The sequence below is a fragment of the Saccoglossus kowalevskii genome, chromosome 3, assembly GCF_978046115.1.
Source record: "Saccoglossus kowalevskii chromosome 3, keSacKowa6.1, whole genome shotgun sequence".
Classification (NCBI taxonomy): Eukaryota; Metazoa; Hemichordata; class Enteropneusta; family Harrimaniidae; genus Saccoglossus; species Saccoglossus kowalevskii.
The window spans coordinates 36,720,708-36,739,354 of NC_140643.1; the positions used below are offsets into that span (position 1 = coordinate 36,720,708).

Below are 18,647 nucleotides of genomic sequence, written 5' to 3' on the forward strand. Positions count from 1 at the left end.
CTTAAAAATATAATTCAATTGATTAATAATGTTTGTTTTGTAATTAATCAAGTTTGGATCAAATGATGAAAACAAATTAATGTTCATTAGATATAATTAGATATTATATGTTTTTTCTTTAGATATTTTTCATCAGAAATTGTTTGTCAGCAGCAACAATAACAGAATTAAATCTCGATGCTGACCTGCCAAAATATATTTTTGGTCGCCAAAGGCTTACTTAAAGAATACACAAAATATTGAAATATTAAAGGGAAAACATGGTAACAAGATCATTGTATTAGTGGTTGATGAAGTTCATACAGTTCCAAAGTGGTAAGTATATCGCTCATTAACAACACATTGTACCATGTTTTAGAATTTGTTGTTTAAAGCCATAACCATCGAATATGAGATCAAAGCATAGGCATCATCAAATTTGATACAAATTAAAGCGGGAGGATTGTCACCTGTGCACATGCTGGAATTGTGTCTCAAGTGATGATAAACAACACGTTAAAAATGCGTAGGCTCATGAGTAGATGCTTATTTGTGAACAATGACACGCTATGGCTATATGCCATGCGCAGGTGATTACTCTCTACTTTAAACTACACGTATAGCTAATGATTTGCCGAAACTGCCCAATTTGTGACAGCCATGGTACAAATTAGTTAAATAATGCTTTACAAAAATGTGTTCACACTCCTTCCAAGTTTCAAATCCTCAAGCCCCTAAGACAGAGGAAAAATGAATTACCGGTATCTATATTAAAATAAGTTACACATGTTGAGTATCTTCATTTTTTCTCTTTACAGGGGAAAGCCGACTATTGCTCAAAGTAACAAAGGCAGGCGCACTATGATCCTATTTGTCTGATGTGCAAGTGCTGGCATTGACCGCAACAGCATCCAAATTGTTAAGGTCACAGATCAAGGACAGTCTCCATTTCAGACTGTAAAAATATAAATGTTTGTCCCAATAAGGCTAATGTTAGATATGGTGTTTTGAAAATTGTACGTGATATCCCCTCAACTTTTTACTGGATGGTTGATAAGTTGAGAGAGGAAACTGACCAGTTTCCACGTACACTTGTCTACTGTTCATCACTTGATTATACATCTAGATTATATGATTACTTTAAAGGGGAATATCCTGCCTCAATTTCTAACATTGGGATGTACCACAGCGAAACTGATTCTGTGGTATAAGAGTCTCACTTCAAGGAAATGACGAAAGTGTCGCATTCAGAGTTGCATATTATTTTTTGTACAATGGGTAATTGATATGAAAAATTTTCATCACTGTGGTCCTTCATTTTATATAGAGTTGTATGTACAGGAATTTGGGAGAGATGACCAACCATCTCATTCTGTTATTTTGCATCATACTTAAGAACAAGCAGCCTATCGGCTGAGATAGCTCCGCTGTTAGCAATGCACATTTCAATTAAAAAACTGAAGACATCATTAGAAAATGAACAATATGAATAGTATCAAAGCAATCAGACTTACAGTTTTTAACAAGAAGTCGAAAATATCACTTTCTACCAAAAATTACAAAAATATTCACCAAAATAAATTAATTAGAGAATTGAAGATATCATCACAAAACGAACAAATATGAGAGAGGTCCACATGTAGTACCTATATATGTAATATCAAAGCAATTGGACTTACAGTTTTCAACAAGAAGTCGAAAATATCACTTTTTACCAAAAATGACAAAAATATTCACCAAAAATAGAGAATTGAAATGAACGAAATGAACAAATCTGAGAGAGGTCCACATGTAGTACCTATATATGTAGTATCAAAGCAAATGGACTTGCGGTTTTTAACAAGAAGTTGAAAATATCACTTTTTACCAAAAATGACAAAAATATTCACCAAAATTAGAGAATTGAAGATATCAACATAAAATGAACAAACCTAAGAGAGGTCTACCCAAGGTAGATACACCAAGTATCAAAGCATTCAGGCTTGTAGTTTTCAAGAAGAAGTCGAAAAAGTAAAACATTGACACGGACGACGACGGACAATCACTCATATGATAAGCTCTGCTCGAAAAAGTCGACAGCGGAGCTAAAAACAAATGTATGCAGATTTTGCTTCAAGTCTGGAAATAAATCAATTGAAAGACAAAGTATTATATCATAGTTGTTGTGATATTTGTGTAACTAAGTGTTCATGTGGACATGGCAAAGATGATAGTAGTTATATTGAAAGACATCTTATTCATTACTGTGCTGATACAGATAGTGTTAGCAGTGACAGTATAGAGTCTGATGCAATAATAGAGAATAGCTCATCAAGCACTGGTACAGAGGACTGAATGTGCCATTGATAATAGCAGTGTGAAGTTGGTATAATCAGATTGGCTTTGTATTTTATTGTCACAATTTACAAGTGTGAAATGAGGATCTGTATTTGTTATCCAACAAATGTCTCTGAATATGTGAAAATTCTTATTTTGGGGATATTGCTGATAAGATGCCAAGTAGATTTTGACAAACTTCAATAATAAATAACTAATTAAATTTGTAAAACCTTTTTTTTACCCATTTTTTCCTCAGTACGAGTCGGACATGTTGTGATTGACTACCAGTGTCATATTTTTGTTAAAGTTGCACAGAAATTGTAGTTGAAAGCTCTATCTTGCATATGAATTATTACTTGTAGTACAAAATGTCCTTTATTGGATCTGTCCCCATGCTGGGAAAACATGTACAGAGACATCAGTTATATTTTTTTAATAAATTAACAATTGTCAATGTGTCTTAATTGCTGTGAAAACAGTTTTATATTCTGTTCCCTACACACATTTGGAACGATAAAACCATGTACCTAGGGTGATCCTTGTGGACAATACAACTGCATTTTATTTTTTGACCAAAAAATTGATTCTAACAGGCTTGAAAACAATCATATCAGCTCTGCTGGGCACAGCCAACCATTTTTCAATCCAATAATTTCATCTGTATTCCGGACAATCTTTATTCTGGTGTATCCACTGGCAAGGTTTCCAGCTTTATTCAAAAACTCCTTTTTAAAACTAAAACTACATACGACATAGTAGCTAAAATCTGAAACTAAAAGAAACAAAATTAATAATTAGTTCACTTGTATATACAGCTCCTATTCACGTCACGTAAAGATAGCGGCAAACACTGGGATGTCGCTGTAGTTTTCGTATTTTCCGCGGTTTTCGTCGTGAAATCGACCAATTTCGGACCATCGTCCTTAAAATAATTGATGAAAAAGTTTCGGAACCCATCGACACTAGAAACTTGAGGAGAAAATAATGAAAAAAAATGCCGTTACAGCCCGATCTGATTTCTGGTCGGTAAAATAGGGCATGGAGGTAAAAATTACCTCCACGAATATGGTAACTCGCATAGGATGAAATTGTAGCTCTCTGGTTTCGCGTTAACACCACGACGAATGAAATACCCGACAGCGAAACCAAGCGAGCTACAGAACTGCAGCTAACCTCCGACGCAAAATAACAAAAAGTGATTGATTGAGATCCATCATTACAAATAAATACAAACAAAATTGCTTCAATTTTCACAATATCATATCATACATAGACTGTCAGTTGACTAAAGTTGTCTGTCGTTTTTTTTTTACCAAGAAACGAATCTATAATACAGAATATACTTACCAATAACAACTCTGAAATCTTCCCGCTGACGAAAAACAAAATGGCGACCACAAAAACAATTTCACTCGCGTAATCTTGCACATGTTACAACGAATTTGATTGGCTGCTGTTTTTCTCGTAAATTGTGAGACTGGAACGAGAGTTCCTATGCGGGTTGTTCAGATCCCGGTGGCTTTCACGAACAAAACCATTCTTGCAGCAAAATAATTGTAACAATAAAAAATAATTGAAATAAATAATAATTATAGTAAATAATTAAAATAAATAACAATTATAGTAATTATATGAAAAAAAAAAATTAAAAAAAAAATTAAGCCAACCAGGCTCTTATTTTAATCAGATTGTATAGAAACAAGACGAGAAATTCCCCAATGACAGTATATAGAGCAGTGATTGTGTTGCGCTAAGTTCAAATCCCAGATTCACAGTCAGTTCGTCCCAATTTTGTTCAAATTCACATTCGTTTGCAAAGCCTTTGTTTAGGTTTACGATCTCGTACAGGGTGATGCCGAATTCTATGTTAGTATAGATAATCAATGTGATGCATATAAATTAAATCGGAAAACCTTTACAACAATATTTTCTTTATTCCCGATATGCAGAAAAAAAAGAACTTGTACCATGTTTACCAACACTATGGCACATTCATTATACTATAATCATGAAATGTGAATAACCTGATAGAACTTTCGGGGTGATGTTGTATGCACGACGAGTGCGGGAAGATGGTTAGATCCCAGAGCACCGTCCGGACGGTGGTTAGATACACTTTGTTGGTCACAACACAACTTATTTTCGTAAATCAATTAAATAAAATTCATTTTAAATATGTGATAAGTATATTAAATGTAAATCAATAATAGCGACAGTCTCACTTGGGGGGGCAAATAGTTTACTGAAAAGATCCCAATTTGGGACCTATAGAAAATAGAATAAAGTAAATTTTGTTTATACAGTGTCACATCTTGAAGTGAAGCACTTGAAAACATATTTGCTGAAAATCTTATTTGGGTTCGTGATGCTTACAAGATTTTCTGTTCCTACTTATTTATCAACTTAGGCCAGACTTTTATTATCCCTTGTTTCGCGAACCCGCCGAATGAACAAGAGCCGAAAATGAAATAAAAATAAAATTTTATTTCAGCGTAATTTCTCTTCATTTTGTTACCGCCCGCCGCATAACAAATCCAAGTTGCATTTTCGTGGGAGTATCATGATCGAAGTCTCGCGTAGATGAGAAACAAGGTTATACATGGAATAAAATTTTATTTCATTTCTTCTCTCCGATCAATGATCTCACTTACCATTCTTTGAGAATCACATAAATCTAATGGAAAAAAAGAATTAATTTTATTTTTTTTCGCCCTCCTCAAAAAAATTGCCTTATAAACACTTGAGAAACAAGGAATAAAAAATGTCTGGCCTTAGTTGCAAAAAACCTCTGAAATCATTGTATAGACACCATGGTATAGACTACATTTTAGCATGGCATTCATTCTTTTTTTTTTTTGCTTTATAGTTTTACGTTTTATGATTTTTAACTTTATTGTCAGTACATGTTGTATATAAATATTCTTCGAATATAACTTGGCATATATTAGCGATAGTTCTAGACCAACCCTCTCACTCCTATGTTATACATGTAGGTTTTCTATAGTGTTCATTGACGTGGGCCTCCCGAACGTCTTTCAGCCTTGACAGAAAGTTCGGTGGTGATATATTGAGTCCCGGTAAGTCAAAATTACACTTACTGGTTCAAAACAGAGTACAGCGTTTACATGATTAAGGTAATTGTCTCAATGTGTTTCAAGTTTTTTTGTTAGATTCAGTCCGACTTCAGTCTGCCAAAACAATATTGTTCTCTTGAAAATCTTGAAAATATTCAGAAGAAATACTGAAAAAGTCTCGCCTAACATTTCTGGTATCATAACATTATATAATATGGAATTATGTTGATGATGAGTACGACTTTCAACGTGAGTTTTGTTGGCCCCCAATGCGAGCAAGATTATAAAATACTACATATTAATGACAATAACGGTACAAACCATGAGTTGCGTACAGGAAAATTGCATGTGTAAAATCTGTGACTGCAATTAGAAATTCCAAGTTTGAGTTGCTATGACGTAACTCGGTGCTCGTGTCTTTCAAATTGAAAGGGTAGATATAATAACATAAATGCTGAAGATAGTATCTGTTTGTGGCCAACGAAAAATTGAGAATGAAAGACATTTTCTCCTCATCTACAAACTATAAGAAAAGTGAGATAACCTTATTAAAAATATTAATTACAATGAAATCAACTTTTTGACGAATATCTAGCAGATCTGCTAATAAGTGAAAATAACCAAACAATTATTGAGTTTGCTAAATTCATCCACTTGTTTCAAAATGCCAGCTGGCACGAACAACCAACACACGATGAACCCATTTCATTCCTTTTTTATGTATATAATTTTTTCAGTGCTGTTTTTCATCTGTTGTTTGGTATTTTACTAATTGCCAAGACCACTTGCTCGGATACAATAAAGCATATAATTATTATGTTTTCGTCCACATGTTTTCGTCCATCATGCTCTAAAAAGTAAAAACGTTTTTCACGGGGAAAAGTGTTTTGAAGTATGGCAAAATATATATTTTCTTGAAGCCCCTTGTTCCTGGCTTTTTGAAAAAAAAGTCTGCGATATGTACCACAAATTAGTTACGTGATTACTAAGTAAACATAGAGGTGTTATTTTGAATAAAAGTGAGTTTTGTGTGAAAACAGCGGGAGTTTTGTAAAAAAAAAGATAGCTGAAAAATCAAGGCAGCATCAGCCCCGTCAATGCCTCGAGAGCGTTAGAACGTAGATCGCATACTTGTTTACAATGAAAGTAATTTACATTTTTCCTGTTATTTAACCAATGGACTATGAATTTAATTTTTTTTTTTTATTACGAGGAGTTATCAAAAAATGCTTATAGAGTTTTATTCTGCGCCCATACGTTATCAATGTGTGTAAATTTCATGAATGTAGGCCAATTTCTGAGGACGCACAACTCTCTTGAATGACCTCTGTGGCGGCAGATTTCTTCTGCCTGAAAACGCCAAAAAACAAAACATTTGTCATGTTGCGCTAATTTTGGACATTTAAAGCATCAGATGGACTGAATTTTACATCAAAACGCAGTACACAGAGTCACTAAGTGGCCTTGTAGTATTAAAATCCAAAACTATAAAGTTTTGGTCCCGTATTCGTCCTGCGAAAAGAAGCGAAGTTGTTATAGCCACAGCGGCCCCACATAACATTGAACAGTTAGAGAGACAAATGACGTCATCTCACTATGTATTCAAATCATGTTTACTTGCGAAGCGTAGTCTGTAAAAAAAACACTTGCCTAGTAACCGGAGAAAAAGGTCGACATGCCTAAACGCCAACCCCTAGTACCAGTTAACTCAACAACCTCCGACGTTTTGTCAACCAGGGGTGAACTTGTCTCAGAAATGAATGCACTGGGGTGAGTTCCATGGTTCATTACACTTATCTCGCATACTCTCTATTATTTGCAGTGAATTGCTAGCGCGTTAGCTCAGTGCAGTCTTACCGCCAGTGTCGAGCTGCAGGTTCGCAAGAAATTGTTTTATGTTTTCATTACATCGTTTGGACGTTACGGTATTACCAGTAGACTAACAAAAATAAAACAATTTCCTATGAAACCCAGAATACAGCTAAAAAGTGGCGATTTTTTTTTTTATTTCCATAGAAATATTTGTTATTATTTCTGGAACAGTATAATTGCATGTACTACTATTACCCACAGGTTCTACTCAGATGGCTGCGGACAGAAGATCCAAATAATGTAAATGGGAAATAAGAAAGGTAAGATAAATTTGTAAAATTCAGCACGTGAACAAAAATGGCAGAACGGAAAATCCACAGACTCGGCGACTCTGGTACGCCGTCACGGCACATTCACGTTAACAATAATTTTATGTTCAAGTGTTTAAGAATAAAAATCACAGTTTTTAATATTTTCCGACTTCACATGAAATTCTCACTATTAATTCCGTCACCAATATATTGATCATTTCTTTTTCTTTTTTCAGGGCGCACGCAAGATAAGTTTAGAAGAATTCTGCAGTGCTATTTGCTACCGCCACGATAAATGGCTGTAGAGGACAACTCCTGATTCATTTGTTTTTTTAATGTATGGTGCAATTACTGAAATAAAAAAAATTAGAGAGAAACCTAAATTATGCCTGTTAGTGTTTTTTTATTAATATCAGAATATTCCAGTTGGATTCCTTGATTTTGGTTTTACAAAAATATTCGCTCTAGTTTTGACCAGTAGTTTTCTTTGAGAAATAATTTGAATTTTCTTTCTGAGAATTGACTTAGAATTTTGAACTCGTACCCAAATGATCTATATATATAGTTTATTGTCATGTTTGATTTCGGTTCTAGAATACCAATGATAACACCAAGTAATCTGTATATAAAAAACACCAATATTTATTTACACTAAACACATAATTAAAACAAATCGCAAATAATGTTGCCATGGACAGCTGTCTCTGAAATAATAAGTTGATTTTGTTTCAAATTTTAAAATTTAAATTACCTGCATTATCATTTTCTGCATTGTCTTTGTGGGTGCCCCTTCATTGGTGTTTTGCATTGCATTGTCTGCACATTGTTGATGGCTTGCTAGTAGTTGGAGGAGGTGGTGTCGCTGAATCAAATGAACCACTTTGATATGTTGTTCCCTCTTCATACTCTAGTTAGTCCTCCTTATGCAGGCGTCGCTTTTTTATTGCCTTTCTTGCAAGTTTGCGTTTGTCGGAGCTGGCATCATAAATTCGTTTTCTGTCTATTACTTTCCATGCAGAGATACTTTCTTCGGGCAGCGACCACTCTAATTTTTTGAATAACTTGGAATTGAATCCAGTCGTTCCAGAGTTGAAGTGGGCTACCGCCAAAGAATGTCCAAGACGCACTTCGTGGTAGCCGTGATTAGAGTCCTTGGGCAAATTGCCCTATAGGCAGTGGTGAAAAGATTTGTTCCCGTTCTTGGCACCTAGCAATGATTGGCTGGACAATTTCTCTATAATTGGCCAAATTACATCTACCACTGCATCTGGAATCGGTCGTTTGAGTGGTTTATAAGTGGCCTCCCCTGTAACGACGTCTCTTTGCCATTTGCACCACGAGTTCATTCCGGTTGGGCAGTGCTCGTGCCGGGGCCGTTCTGCAGTGCTAGCATAATGTAGAACTGTTGCTCTCGTCTGCCTACTCATCTCCTCGACATTGCCTGAAAAAAAATACATGTAATTACAAAATGCTAATGAAAACTAATGACAAAGCGGCCCGACATTACGAGACGTAAAATTGCGATTTACACAAAAATTGTTTATGTAAATATCTGACGAACCTTTATTATTTCTGATAGCAATCCCATAGAAAGTCTGCAAGTTGTGTATTATTTTCTTGGTTAGCCTACCACGCCCTGTCAAACCTTTTCCATGGTCCAACTTATTATTATACTACACATTCAACCAAGTAAACAACTCAGAATGTAATAATTTTGTGGGGAGATTCATTTCAATTATTGATCTTTTATTCATAACCATGTTTTCTTCGTATTTCATTTTTTGCATGTAATGCTATGAGAAACTAGCACACCCAGTTGTAATTTGGCCAATATGTGTTCCGAACGTCGGAGTAAACACCGTATTCGTATTGGGCAATGAGAACGCCTCCCGCCCTACAAATTGTTACTTGACGCGATATTGGCAATTGGCAATATTGTATGTTTTTGCGCTCGTTTTGAGCAGTTGCTTTCCAGTTGTTTACGAGTTAACATCTGTATTACGTTGTTGTTGAAGAATAAACGAGATTGAGTTCCAGTTACATGACGTGTCCGTTTCAGTGTTCACTTCCGTGACTGAGAAGACCCGAACCTCACCCTTCCCCCACATTTTTGGTGCCAGATACCAGGATTTCTCATTTCTACGGAGAAGCAAGTACTCTACAACGATGTCTGATCCAGGAACGTCATCGGGGACTGATGCCGCAACAGCACAGCCCAACCCTCTCTCTGTCAAGGGACTCAAGCTCACTCGTCGTATTCAACGCAGTTTGATGACAAGAACATTTAACAAAATCACTCCTAAACTACAACAACTGTCTAACGAAGTCGAGAACGAATTAAAAGAAAGCCTCTACCGAGAAATCAACTCTCTTTCTCAAGTTTTGAACGATCGGTTTGTTGATCTACGTAATCTCGACAAACAAATTCAGCAACAAATGCAGTTGGAGCAAGTCAGCGACGAAGACTACGAGAATGAATGCACAGAATCGTGTGACTACATTGACGATCTCGTCATCAAGAAGGACCAAGTTGAATACACTATCTCGATAGCGAAACCGCGAGTTCAAAGTAGTACCGTCGCACCGCCCGTTAACCCCTCATTTCGCGCCAACGAACTCCAAGCAAACGCATCGCCAAGAAGAACAGTAAATCTACCCAAACTTGAACTGCAAACTTTCTCCGGAGATACTCTGTGCTGGACGAGTTTCTACGATACATTTAATGCCGCTATCCACAGCGATGAAAGCCTGTCTAATGTGCAAAAGTTTACTTATTTGCGCAGCCTACTACAAGATGAAGCCGCTAGATCCATTGAAGGACTCGAACTCACTAACGATAATTACATCGATGCTCGGACTTTACTAGAAGAACGATACGGCGTGAAACAAGCCATCATCAATGCACACATCAAAGCATTATGGGAACTACCTACACCGGCGAACAACACAGCGAGTCTTAGACATTTCTACGACACGATTGAAACGCATGTTCGTGGACTTAATTCGCACGGCAAAGATGAAAGCGCATATGGAGAATTACTTATACCGTTAATTTTGGAGAAATTACCCACTGACTTTCATCGTACGCTATACCGCATCCGGGGAGATACACCGTGGACACTTCCCGATTTACGTAAGGCTATACTAACTGAAATTAAGGTAAATCATATTGGTGACTTTGACAATCATACTCGACAGACTCCTACCATAGCCACCTTCCATACATCAACGAGAGGAGGCGAGAGAACCGCTCCGCCATTTAATACCAGAGGTGGCCGAAGATCGACTACACGACAGACTTACTCCTCTCCTCCATGTACCTATTGTAAAGGGGGTCATACCCCAAACGACTGTGTAGTTGTCTCTGATTTTGATTCACGACTTGACATAGTCAAACGCAACAAGTTATGTTTTAACTGTTTGGGAAATCATGTCGTCAATAACTGCAGGTCGAAGTATTCGTGTCGCCACTGTCAAAAAAAACATCACACCTCCTTGCATGACAAAAGTAAAGACAAGGAAATAACAAACCGTTCACATTCCAATACATCACATTCTTCAAATAAAAACACTCACGTTAAAACTACTTACACCTCGGTGCCAGGGAGAGGTACACTGGCTCACACTTGCAATCACACCGATTGCTCATCGACACTGGTTAACGAGAATCCTACTGACCCGAAAGTCAGTAACAATTCGGCTGTATTTCATTCAAATTCCGGTAATGTTGGCTATTCACAGAGACCTGTACTACTCAAGACTGCCAAAATTAACGTTTCTTATGACAATAACATGACTACTGCTACTGTACTATTTGACGAGGGTGCCAATAGAAGTTTTATAACTGAAAACCTTGCTAGCAAAATTGCAATGAACACGACTAATCCAGAAATAATTGCCCTTTCAGCTTTTGGAAGTAAACAAGCTGAACGACGTATACTACAAAGTGGGACATTGAATTTACACGCATTAGACGGTACTGTATCACAAATGAACGCTTTGCTGATACCTGAAATTTCTGCTAATATGGAAAACTATGTCACTAGTGATTTACTAGAATTACCACATTTAAGGGACCTAGTACTCGGCCACCCCATTAATGACAAAGAACCTAACTTTGACATTGACATACTTATTGGTGCCGACTATTACTGGCAATACGTAACTGACAGGGTCGTTCGAGGAGACGGACCGACTGCTGTCATGTCACCATTTGGTTACCTTCTTTCAGGACCTAAGCCTTGCGGAAATACCTCGTCTACAACCAACATGCTACATGTACTGATAAACATGCCTTCGCCAATAAAGGAAATTGTAGATGAACAATTATCTATAGCTGTACCGCGAAAAGTTGAAATGATCACCGCCTCTACATTATACACACGCGAATCATTACGACCGGTCAACGAGGGGTCATCGAACGCCGCGCCACCAGCCGCATCTACGCACTATGAACGCCGATCGTCGCAACTTGATAACGGTCCCTCCGATCACGAAACCGAGAACAATAACGCAAACTCTGCAAGTCGCATTACTAACTCTGAACTGCATGTCTACAATGTATGTGAAACCTCTGAACACTCCCCCAGTCTCAGTGATGACGTCAGTGTCAACATACTACATTCAGCCAATCAACCGCTAGGTGAGCTGATTCCTCCGCTGTCAATCAACGCGACTTCAGATACGTTACCGCGTCACGATAGCGATTTGTTGATGAATGATGCTGACGACGAACCAAATGAACCCAACATCAATCTCGAGAATATAATCGACCCAACTCGCTTCAGCACTTTGCAACGATTACTTCGAGTTACTGTATTAATTCGTCGTTTCGTCGATAAACTTCGCCGACGTATTTCTACCGCGAATTCATCAATTTCCGCTGAAGAAATCGCTAAAGCTGAAAAGACATGGGTTTCTGATCTTCAGCAACGACACTTCGCTGATTCATTCACCACCATCCGTCACAACAATAAACGCTTTGGTGTACTTGTTAGACAACTACGTTTATTCATCGATGACGACGGAGTTTTGCGCTGTGGCAGCAGACTTCACAACGCAGATGTGAACTTTACTACTAAATTTCCTGCATTGTTACCAAGCAAACATTACTTTACTACGCTACTTGTCCGCCGAGAACATGAACGTCTACACCACAGTGGGACACAGGCTGTCGTGACTGCTATTCGTCAACAATATTGGATTACGAACATCAGACAGACTGTTAATTACATTATTCGACGCTGTGTCACCTGTAAGCGAGTCGACGGTAAACCCTACAATGCGCCACTTACTGCACCGCTTCCGAAGTACCGTGTGACCGTCACGCCCCCGTTCACTGTCACCGGAGTTGACTTCACCGGCGCCTTGTACGTACGTACCGCCGATCACCGATCAGCTAAAGCATATGTGTGTTTGTTCACATGTGCGGTAACCCGCGGTGTGCACCTCGAACTTGTACCCGATCTATCCACGCACTCCTTCATCTTAGCCTTTCGACGGTTCGCAGCGAGACGATCGCTACCATCCAAAATTCTTTCCGATAACGCAACGACTTACTTGGCGGCATCGCACGAATTGCATGAACTATTGTCATCACCCGAAGTTCAAGGACTTCTCGCCGAAAATAAGGTAACGTGGACATTCATCCCCAAACGAGCTCCCTGGCAAGGGGGGTTTTGGGAACGCCTGATCGGCATGACAAAAACGGCACTTAAGAAAACCCTTGGTAAAACTCAAGCCACTTTCGATCAGCTCCGCACAATTCTAACCGAGATTGAAGCAACTCTCAATGACCGACCTTTGACTTATGTATCGCCGTCAAACAACGACCTTACAGCGCTGACTCCTTCACATTTGATTTCGGGACGCCTATTAACCCCACTTCCGAACTCACCGGTCGATGATGATGAACTCGACAAATCAATCCGTGGAAATCACCACACAATGAATAGTCGATATCAATTGTTAACAGCCCTCCAAAATGAATTTTGGAAGCGCTGGTCGACAGAATATCTCTCGGCATTGCGAGAAAGACACGCTTTCACAGCTGACGGAAGTAAACACAACGCCATAAAGGTTGGTGACGTAGTAATAGTTCATGATGACGTCAAGCGTCGATTCAAATGGAACATTGCTGAAGTCACCAAATTATTTAACGGTCCAGATGGATTAGTACGAGCAGCAGAATTACGTACCGCTACAGGCACAACAAACCGCCCGATTCAGAAATTATACCCGATGGAGATATCCACCGATGATAGCCAGCAGGAGTTTCAACCTCTTACCGACAAGGAAAGTGAAATTGATCAACCGGACAGTACTGTTAAATCTCCGCCCTCAAGACCGCCGAGGAAAGCTGCAATAGCAGCACGAAAGTTTGTCCGTGACATTATAAAGGACTTGTAAAATATGTTTGAACACTTGTTACAATTTTGAACAATTTATATATACCTTGAGTTTTTTAAACGTGTATTGTGTTATTGATTTCTCTCAGGAAAATATTTGATCTGTGAATCAGAATATTTCTTGTGCCCGCCCCCAGTATGTGGGGAGATTCATTTCAATTATTGATCTTTTATTCATAACCATGTTTTCTTCGTATTTCATTTTTTGCATGTAATGCTATGAGAAACTAGCACACCCAGTTGTAATTTGGCCAATATGTGTTCCGAACGTCGGAGTAAACACCGTATTCGTATTGGGCAATGAGAACGCCTCCCGCCCTACAAATTGTTACTTGACGCGATATTGGCAATTGGCAATATTGTATGTTTTTGCGCTCGTTTTGAGCAGTTGCTTTCCAGTTGTTTACGAGTTAACATCTGTATTACGTTGTTGTTGAAGAATAAACGAGATTGAGTTCCAGTTACATGACGTGTCCGTTTCAGTGTTCACTTCCGTGACTGAGAAGACCCGAACCTCACCCTTCCCCCACAAATTTCCAGGGGCGGATCTAGGATTCTGGAAAAGGGGAGCCGATAAGTTGGCCGAAGGCCAAGTTCGCGAGCGCCGATGGCGCGAACTCTTGTTGGTTGTTAAAAATAGGAGGCCTCGGCCCCCTCTAAATCCGCTCATGATTTCATTGGAAATACATTATTTATATTCTTAATCAGATATTAAAACTACTGAAAAGATAACGAACGCATTATACATTTTGTACCTTTTTTTCTGTCAACCAATGTACGCAGCTGCGTACCCATTCTTTTTTGGATGTGGTCTACGCATTCTTCCTTTTTAACACAGGGAGCCCAGGAACTATGATCAACTGTACGCACTCCCTATGAGCGGGGGGGGGGGGTATCGGCTCGTATCTAGTGTAAGAAATAGACAAGGGATGAAGGCTCCAGCCAGCTCACATTTTTTAAACTCGAAAAAACAGACGAAAAGAATAAAAAATAAAATCTAAAAAAAATACCAGGTTGAAGAATATTAGTTGCTCCTTCGAATTTCGCCAAAGCCTTACCTACATTTTACCCATATCTGCAGAATAAATCAAGAAAACTACACAAATTTACTCCATTTAGGAATTCCTAACGGTTAGTCCGAACGCACGACACAGTTGGAGGCGTGGCCTGTTCAGCATTTGTCAACAACCAATCACAAGACCGGTTACGAACCAGTTGAGCAAGGCTAACCCAGTCGTGACCTCGATGTGGTTCGTAACCAGTCTTGTGATTGGTTGTTGACAAATGCTGAACTGGCCACGCCTCCAACTGTGCCGTGCGTTCGGGCAAACCGTTAGGAATTCCTAAATGGAGTAAATTTGTGTAGTTTTCTTGATTTATTCTGCAGATATCGGTAAAATGTAGGTAAGGCTTTGGCGAAATTTGAAGGAGCAACTAATATTCTTCAACCTGGTATTTTTTTTAGATTTAATTTTTCATTGTTTTCGTCTGTTTTTTCGAGTTTAAAAAATGTTAGCTGGCTGGAGCCGTCATCCCTTGTCTATTTCTTACACTAGATACGAGCCGATACCCCCCCCCCCCCGCTCATAGGGAGTGCGTACAGTTGATCATAGTTCCTGGGCTCCCTGTGTTTTTAACAACGTAATCGTCTCCATATATATATATTTGACGGCACTATATGCAGAGCTGTCTCCGTCCCCAATATAAGACGAATACCTGTAGTAAAATTAAAAAAAACACATAAAATTTAGTAAGGTGAAACACACCATGAAAACTAAAAGACGTGGTACTCTAAATAATGTCAACTCACCTGAAATTGTGCCGTTCCATAGACCGGCTGAACAGCAACACGGCTCCCTCCACCTCAATGCTTTTGGACGAGCCTTCATGATTAATTGTACAGTCAGAAATGTGTTCATCAAACCATGCATTGTATTCATCGCCTTTGTCCTTGTTTTCCCATTTCTGGCATCCGGCGCAGTGTACACAGAGGTGAATGCTGTCTAGCACTTTCCCTGAAATAAAGAGTGATGAATAAAATGTCGTTTACACTTATCGAAATCTTTTACAAGTGTTCTTGATTGACACAAACGTAAACAATCCGAATGCTTTATCGTGAATTTATGTTCGAATTTCATAGTTTGCAGTGAAATAGCAGTGAAATAGTATCAACAGAAACTACTGACACCACACCATTTTTTGACGAAAAGCCGCGATTGGCCCACGGTCCAGAAACAGCAACACTGACAGTGACGTTTTCGTCCTCTATTTCTCCTAAATCAAGTTTGATTTTGAGTTTTTCCGCCGCTTGATTGAACTCCTCATCTAGCTGACACTCGGCTTCCGCCGCAACTTCAGAAACTGCGTTCTTGTACGGACCCTTGTGGATGGACGGCGGCCATCCCACATAAGATGGAAGTTTTTCCAAACCTCGCCGACATTTCCCAATTGCTCGTCCGGCCAATACTGATTTTTTGTTGATTTCAAAATGTCTGCCAGACTTTTTGGATGACGGGAATTGATCGTGTTTTGCGGACGAAATTTTACACCCTTGGCACAGGGAGCCCAGGAACTATAATCAACTGTAATACGCAGTCTCTATGAGCGGCGGCGGGGGGGGGGGGTATCGGCTGGTATCTAGTGTAAGAAATAGACAAGGGATGAAGGCTCCAGCCAGCTCACATTTTATAAACTGAAAAAAACAGACGAAAAGAATGAAAAATAAAATCTAAAAAAAATACCAGGTTGAAGAATATTAGTTGCTCCTTCGAATTTCGCCAAAGCCATACCTATATTTTACCGATATCTGCAGAATAAATCAAGAAAACTACACAAATTGACTCCATTTAGGAATTCCTAACGGTTTGCCCGAACGCATGGCACAGTTGGAGGCGTGGCCTGTTCAGCATTTGTCAACAACCAATCACAAGACTGGTTACGAACCACATCGAGGTCACGACTCGGTTAGCCTTGCTCAACTGGTTCGTAACCAGTCTTGTGATTGGTTGTTGACAAATGCTGAACAGGCCACGCCTCCAACGGTGTCGTGCGTTCAGACTAACCGTTAGGAATTCCTAAATGGAGTCAATTTGTGTAGTTTTCTTGATTTATTCTGCAGATATCGGTAAAATGTAGGTAAGGCTTTGGCGAAATTCGAAGGAGCAACTAATATTCTTCAACCTGGTATTTTTTTTAGATTTTATTTTTTATTCTTTTCGTCTGTTTTTTCGAGTTTAAAAAATGTGAGCTGGCTGGAGCCTTCATCCCTTGTCTATTTCTTACACTAGATACCAGCCGATACCCCCCCCCCCCCCCCGCTCATAGAGACTGCGTATTACAGTTGATTATAGTTCCTGGGCTCCCTGTGCCCTTGGTTTGAACACTCAAACCTGAAGTGGGAACCCCAGCCATGCCGTGTGTCCTCAGATATTCGCAATTTTCCCGTCGAACACAATGTATATCTCAACATTTCTCGGTTCAAAATACTCGTATCAATCAAACGAAGTGAGCCTTCCTCGCTAGGAAACAAATCATCCACTTCCATGTTGGGCAACAACTTTACCTCCGAAATGCTGGCTTTTGTGTCGAATTCTTCCCTTGTACTATCTGCAATGCGTTTCTGGTAGAGTTTTAGGTAGAGTTGCGCTTCCTCTGACATGCGTTTCGTGTTCTTTTTTGGGGACCTCTTTTACGCTTCATGATAAATTTTCGCAGTGATAAAATTGCAGTGATCAATGATCAGGAGCCGGAGCTGATATGACCGCGTCGCAAAAGTCAATGTTATTGTTTACGTCCAGACTTGTATCCAGCTGGTAAGATGTATTCTCCGGAATTCCGGTGTTTCCGACAGATCTGTAATGTCCGGAATCTTTCAAAATTTAATGGAAATAATAAAAATCTACTTATATGTAAAAACAATATAACAAAAACTAACACCATAAAATTGACGCGTTTTATCTAGACGAGGGCCGCTGTGGCAGTGAACTCGAGCCAGAGTTCAGGAACATAGATTTATCAAAACACAACACTAAACAAATCGGCATTCCTTGAAACAAGATTTAAGTTCAAGATTGGAGAATATAAGTTGGATTTTATGGTGTTTGTTTGCGTGTTTAAACACCAAAATGCCATAATATGTACATTAAGTTTGCGGTTGTACTTATTGTGTCCATTGTTACACAAGTTGGTAGATCACAGATCAATGTCGCCAAGCATTCATAATAATAATAATTTATTAATTGTATATGGCCCCGGCCCATTACAATCATAAAAAATAATTATTGACAAGAAATAAATTTATATTACAAACTATGTATGAAAATATAAATGAAGAGGGTGTTCAATAGATAATATAAGTACTATATAATGTGATCGGGATATTTTCATTTGATCTTTGATTGAAAAAAACACTTATAAATAAATAGAGCTAACGAGTTAATGATTTGGCTTTTAGAGGAACTAAAGTATTCAAATTTGGAGGTTGTGTTTCATTTGGGAGATACTTTTTCCTGATTGTGTCCCTTGCAGTGCATTTTAGTAAAAATTGATATTCATCATCAATTTCTTGCAGGCACAAATGACAAATACGGCTCTCCCTAGGGATATTATTATGTCTGCCTCTTTATATTTCTAAGGGATGGCACGCACATCGTAATCTTGCTATTGCTCTGCGCAATTTTAATTGTGGCAATGACACATAGTTTTCAATCCCAAAATTTGTTTTGTATTGCCTATAATACTGCGTT

General features: G+C 38.6%; 1 protein-coding gene and 1 long non-coding RNA gene across 2 annotated transcripts; one reads left to right on the plus strand and one right to left on the minus strand.

Annotated features, from left to right (window-relative positions):
* The first annotated feature begins 6,980 nt into the window (after positions 1-6,980).
* On the plus strand, positions 6,981-7,878 carry LOC102804042 (uncharacterized). The gene is made up of 3 exons (XR_438640.2): positions 6,981-7,142; positions 7,446-7,504; positions 7,732-7,878. It is a non-coding gene; the product is annotated as an uncharacterized LOC102804042 (long non-coding RNA).
* A 528-nt stretch (positions 7,879-8,406) lies between these two features.
* Positions 8,407-17,560, minus strand: LOC144343787 (uncharacterized). Its single transcript, XM_085497485.1, has 8 exons — positions 17,389-17,560; positions 16,069-16,452; positions 15,713-15,920; positions 15,544-15,618; positions 14,657-14,752; positions 9,057-9,163; positions 8,749-8,936; positions 8,407-8,661 (listed from the first exon to the last, which is right to left on the minus strand). The coding sequence occupies exons 1-8, from the start codon at positions 17,558-17,560 to the stop codon at positions 8,407-8,409; spliced, it is 1,485 nt and encodes a 494-aa protein (XP_085353611.1).
* Between the last annotated feature and the right edge of the window lie 1,087 nt (positions 17,561-18,647).